At 30.7% G+C, this 6520-nt stretch overlaps 1 protein-coding gene across 1 annotated transcript in view; it reads left to right on the top strand.

Annotated features, from left to right (window-relative positions):
- Positions 1-684: 684 nt before the first annotated feature.
- Positions 685-6520, top strand: part of LOC108687802 (lysine-specific histone demethylase 1A) — a 112378-nt gene continuing 106542 nt past the window's right edge. Inside the window, exons 1-10 of the mRNA XM_018193766.1 lie at positions 685-794; positions 1191-1413; positions 1493-1644; positions 1702-1863; positions 2441-2557; positions 2654-2830; positions 3013-3279; positions 3393-3530; positions 3633-3706; positions 3801-3949. Of these exons, the coding sequence (XP_018049255.1) occupies positions 771-794; positions 1191-1413; positions 1493-1644; positions 1702-1863; positions 2441-2557; positions 2654-2830; positions 3013-3279; positions 3393-3530; positions 3633-3706; positions 3801-3949 (1483 nt within the window). The 5' untranslated portion in view covers positions 685-770. The remainder of the gene's footprint in view (positions 795-1190; positions 1414-1492; positions 1645-1701; positions 1864-2440; positions 2558-2653; positions 2831-3012; positions 3280-3392; positions 3531-3632; positions 3707-3800; positions 3950-6520) is intronic.

The following is a 6520-nucleotide window of genomic DNA, read 5'->3' as shown; positions in this document are numbered from 1 at the left end:
CACACACACACACACACACACACACACACACACACACACACACACACACACACACACACACACACACACACACACATACAAAATATATATTATTACTCTAATAATATACATATATTATTAAAACTCAGTTTGATGCATTATTAAAATCCTGCAACTTTTATATGAAATATTTTTTTCAAAAATGCTTTAGAGATATTCGACTGTATCCATACTTTTGGTTCACTCTGTATATCATAGAATGATAAGGGGGTCAATTCTGTATCTTCAAATAAGATGAAAATTATAAAAGTGAGCAAATATATTAGATGTTGACCAATGAAATAATCAGTATTCTAGTAAATTCGCTCACTTTTATAATTTTCACTTCATTTCAAGATACAGAATTGATCTTAAAGTATTTTCCATTTGACACAAATCAACACAAGTCGACACTAGTGTTCTCTTGTACTTTGTCGCTCTACTTTGTTGACATTCAGAGAGACAAAGATAGAATAATTGTCATCAAATAGAAAGTACCCATAGTATAGTTACCGACAGTTCATATCTTTCTCTGTACTTATCTCCGGATATTCATCGAATTCGTCTACCGCATTAGTTTCCAGAGAATTCCTCGAGGGCGCTGCGTTCCCGCATTGTCCGATGACTGTCAATCTTGAATTTTATGTGTGTGCCGGCTGTTTCAAGCATCAAAACAAACTCGAGGAACTGTGATTGCCATCACTTTGGACCGATATTAAATAATCAGCTAATATTTAAATAACCAGCACGATATGAGCCGTAGGAAAAGAGCAAAGGTACGTATTTTTCACATTTTTCTCATTAAGATTTGTCCAGATTCCGGAAATATTTTAACATTTGTGGTTAAGTGCATCAACATCGATTTTGAAATAAATCATCGTACGCTGGCTTATATTTTATCTTTCATGTGATAATAAATGAGAGGAATGATTTTTATCTGATTTATTTCATAATTAATCATAGATACTCTGTTTATCATGAGATAGGATAGGTATTTTGGTTATGTATACACTTGTATGATAATATGTCATTTGGTATTTATTTAATTACTTACAATTATTTTGGTTTTACTTTTAAACAAATTTATTATTTATGTTTTATGGGTTTTTTTATATAGCATCTCTTATTTTTAATTAATGAGGGAATGAATTTAGAGGTACATTTAATTATAGGTGGAGTACAGAGAAATGGAGGAAAAGTATAATCAGTTGGAAGATGAGAATGCCTCGGATACATCAGAGAAATCTAAAACTGGTCTCGTAACACCTGAGAAAAAAGTATCCATTGAGATAAAAAAGGATTCTGAATCTACAGTACCTGCTCCTGTACCTTCTGTCTCAAAGTCTGAGGTTAAGGATGATGATGATCAAGATAGTGATCATGAAGATCCACATGGTGAATTTTATAAATTAGTTATTAGTTTTAAATTTAATAATGTTGATAGGGATATTAATTTATATGTATATACATTTAGTAAAGGAATTGTTAAATGGATTGGAAGGTGCAGCCTTTCAGAGTCGTCTTCCGTTTGATAAATTGACATCTACTGAAGCTGCTTGTTTTCCTGATATCGCTGGTGGACTATTACAAACACAGAAAGTATTTTTACACATTAGGAATAGACTTGTGAGTATTTGAACTGATTGATCTCATTGTTCTTTTTCTAATGTGATTAAATTTCAGCTGCAAATTTGGTTGGAAAATCCAAAACAGCAGTTAATCATCGAAAATGTATTACCACAAATTGAATCACCTTATAACAGTGACACAGTACTTGCTCGTAGGATTCATGCATTTTTAGAGCGACATGGTTTCGTAAACTTTGGAGTTTTTAAACGTCTTAAGGTAATTTAAAAATCATACATTTATAAAATTTTAATGAGTAGCGATCATGGAACAGAGTGTTGCATAACAGTCAAATTCATCTAAAATATACATATCAGATCTTATTTGATCTGTTGGATTATTAGAAATTTATTATTGGAATATTATTATTTTGGAAAGCAATGATAAATTATCAAGAATATCTTTGTCATGTTAACTTTTTCTAATCAGCTGTTTAGATCTGGCATTAAAAACTGTAGGTCCTATATATCAATAAATATGTGCAAAAGAGGTTACCATATCTCTAACATAAAACACTGAAATGAGAAGAATAATTTTAATATATATTTATATAATATGTAGTTAATTGGATCTTATGCTTGACTTGACAAAGCAGTGTTATCATCTTCAATATCATATTATAAATCAATATTACAATTCATGTATTATATTATATATACTATATAATATATATGTATGTATAATTCAAATTGCAGTATCAGTTTAATATATGCAATATTAAAATTGAGGATGCTGGATGCTATACAATATATATCAATATTAGAGAAATGAATAATCTATATTTATTTGGTTGCAGCCTTTACCGACTAAAAAGTTAGGCAAAGTCATTGTAATAGGGGCTGGTATTGCTGGATTGGCAGCAGCTCAACAAATGCAACAATTCGGCTTAGAAGTAATTGTGTTGGAAGCTAGAGTAAGTTAGCTAGAGTTAGTCATTATATAAAATAATTATCTTATTTTAGTTTATTTTTGAGTTTACATTTGTTTTGCTAATTCATTTGCATTTTAGGATCGTGTTGGTGGACGAATCGCTACGTTTCGTAAATCAAATTATATTGCGGATTTAGGAGCAATGGTAGTTACAGGTCTAGGTGGAAATCCTGTAACGACTCTTAGTAAACAAATTAATATGGAGCTTCATAAGATACGTCAAAAGTGTCCATTGTATGAAAGCGATGGTCAAACGGTATGTTTGAATTATTTTAATAAAATAATGAAACAAATAGATTTTATTACTGTACATTATTAAATTTGATACAGTTGTTATTATAAATACTCTTGGTATTGAAATGATTGTTTTATAATTATGTAAATAAAAATTAATCATATGTCATGAAATGCAAGCAGTATGTTTTATGTTTTTTACAGGTTCCCAAAGATAAAGATGAAATGGTTGAAAGAGAATTTAATAGATTATTAGAAGCGACTTCTTATCTATCGCATCAATTAGATTTTAATTACGTAAATAGCGCAGGATCTGGAGGACAGCAAAGTAGTAATGCACGTCCAGTATCTTTAGGACAAGCATTAGAATGGGTAATACGTTTACAAGAACAAGGTGTAAAGCAGCGTCAAGTAGCGCATTTACGTTCAGTACTTTCGTTGCAAGGACGATTAATCACCAATCAGCATAGAGTATGTATAAATTATAATTTAAAATATTTTAAACATTTTTTTATTAAAATATGTGATTATAAAAAATAATGTGATTGTACAATTAATTAAATAATAATTAATTTATGTCATAGATGATCTCTATTATGGATCGTTTAATGGAACTGAATAAACAATATAAAGAATTGACCGAAAGTAAATTACAAACTCGAGATATAACGCAGGAATTTGTGCTCCGATCTAAGTTACGTGATCTCCATAATGTTTGCAAGGTATATAGTTTATATAATAAAAATATATTTTTTTTATAGTAAAATTAAATATATAAGACATGTATGATAACATATATGATATGTTTATATTTTATTCTTTAGGAATGGGATCAATTATCAGATCAACAAAAAGAAATTGAAGCAAAACTACAAGAGTTGGAAGCATCACCTCCTAGGTAAATATACGTTCTACAATATATTCTACACACGCTATTATATATCTACGTTATATATATATACCAATATAAATTTCTTTTGTTTCGAATGCAGCGACGTCTATTTATCATCCAAAGATCGGCAGATACTGGATTGGCATTTTGCGAACTTGGAGTTTGCCAATGCAACATCTTTGTCGAACTTGAGTTTGAAGCACTGGGATCAAGACGATGATTTCGAATTCACTGGAAGTCATCTAACGGGTAAGTCCACTAATTATTTTTAAAAGGAGCATTTTTAAAGCTATAATGTTTAAAAATTTGCAAAACGGAGATTGTATTATATATATTATTTGTCAAATGCATGATCGTATTATTTTGCGCCATACGCAATCAATTTTCTTTAACCATAATGTGTACATTAAGTTATCTATGTACAATACTAGTTGAACAAAATTGACGAATTAAGCATTAATTAATTGCGTAACATTTAATTAATAATATTATATAGATCGAAATATATAAGGTCCTATGATTAGATTCGTGATGTATGTTTGCAAAAGATGAACATCCAAGCCTTTCGACATTTTCTGGAAATTGCTAAAATAGAAAGGAGATGGTACAGATAATGAGTGAATTATTCGCGAGTTGCATCTCCTTTATAGGCGTTTGATATTCTCGCTTCTCGCGTCTCCCTGTAGTTGACTTTATCAACCTTATTGAAAGCCGATAGCATGAGATTCCGTGTAGATAGTCGCCGTATCCCCCATGCGATCGAGTACCAGAGTTCTCATTATATGAAATTATACTATGATCATAGCCCGTAAACCCTTACGAGCTTACTAAAGCGGCGACAGAAAAGCTACGCCGTTAAAAATATTTTACGACCGCCAATGTAAACGGGTATTTTTACGCTTTATATCGGCAAATAAATCGTTGCCGAGTTATTTTAATTTTATGAGATGTGTTTATCAAGATGCATGGATGTCTATGTTCTTTATTATGCATTATACTAAATCTAGCGATATTAATCAAATTTTATGTTTTATCATGTACTTTAATGTACATATGTAAAAAGCTGTAACGATCTGAACGTATATGATTTTTTAATGAGACAATTAATTTAAATATCTTACATACATTTCTTTTAATGTAAATTAACTCTAATCTCCTTAATTCTTAACTCTAATCTTTAATTTACTCTTTATCCTTTTATTAATTCTTAATATTAGGAAAAGATAGAAAATAAATTAAATCAAGATTAATTAAAGTTAATTTACATTGGTAGAAATGAATATTATTGATTTTGGGAATATTTTAAGTAATCGTGTCTTTTGTAAGAATATTTTTTTTATCTTTTTCCTAATATTTTCCTAATTCTCTTCGCTATATTGTCTTTTACTAAATTTTTAACATATTTGTTCGTATCGTACTAGCGAAAAATTCCGTTTGCCATGAACTAAGCTAAGAAAATTCCACGATGAAAATCTGACTATGTCCTTAACTATCTTCGCGGTACTCGATACGCAATCGAAACTAGCCGCTATCATTCCCGCAGTAACGCGGCTTAACTGTGTCAATACCGCGTTGCAAATTCGACGAATCAGTCAAAGCAAGTGGACATTGTTCCGAGCACCAATTCAAAGTCCCATCGATGCGAAATGGAGCATATAGAACGAGAAGAAACAGAGATCTGTTCCGATTCTCGGGATGACCGATCCGCACAGTCATTTGGGCTTAGCCCGAACCCGAACTCAACACATTCGTATACGTCATGTACATTCACGTACACATGTTTCTGTGAGTGATAGCGCAATAAAAATTTAAAAAGAAAGGATACAACCTGATTTAAGGATAATAAGAAGAATAGGAATAAAAACCAGATCCTCGTATGTATTTGATATAATAACTTTTGTTTTAATTCATTCTTGAATTTATTCTTGTTTTGCGAATCATTTAACGAATAGAATAGACTAAAAAGAATAGATCAAACTATTATTTCAGATAGCTCACTGTATCAAGATAATTTATTATATTAACCATTGACCTGAAAATATAGATCACCTGAGGTATTTTTTACACTCCAATTAAAATTGTTATTAACAACATATTGTGTATTGTATTATTGATTGTTTTTTTATTTGTTGGCATTTGAGAACATAAATATGGATTTACTCATAATTTAAAAAAAAAATAAATAGAAACTATACAAATAAATATTAAACGAAATAAATGTTACGTGGCTTATTATAAAAGTATTTCTAAAAAAATTGAGTTTTTAATTAATATAACGTTTTTTTATTGCGGTTTGATGGAGTTGCATATTTAAAAGTTCATACAGAATATTTTTTTAAAAAAGAAAGACAATGTATCTAAAATAAAAAAAGAATTATCCATTTTATAACGTTTCATATTTTCTCGATGTTGAAGTGTAAAAACACTACAAGTGATTATTTCCAGGTCAAATACGTCTGTGGATCTGGAGCAGAGTAATGAACAGAATAAGTCCATTATCCCGCTTTAACTTATTTTTTTTTATTTATGTCTTGATCGAAAAAGAAATCTGTTCCGATCGTATCGCGCACGGAATTGCAGAGCACAAGCGGATGCATTTCGACCGTGCGAGAATTGGGAGCGTGGCAATGGATGACTCGATATCCAAGGGGGACGTGGGCCATGGCCCCTCATGACTGACGTGCATCGATGATCATGACAGTCTTTTGCTGCAACGAATCCCACCGTTGTTATCCACTGCGCGCAATTAATGAGATGTAAACAATTTAACGCTAAATTAAACACGACAATAGGAATCTCTTTTTCTCTTTCTTTCTTTCT

Source organism: Atta colombica, unplaced genomic scaffold (genome assembly GCF_001594045.1).
Source record: "Atta colombica isolate Treedump-2 unplaced genomic scaffold, Acol1.0 scaffold102, whole genome shotgun sequence".
In the NCBI taxonomy this organism is placed as follows: Eukaryota; Metazoa; Arthropoda; class Insecta; order Hymenoptera; family Formicidae; genus Atta; species Atta colombica.
The sequence above is the reverse complement of the archived record's forward strand: the minus strand, read 5'-3'. Positions and strand labels throughout refer to the sequence as shown.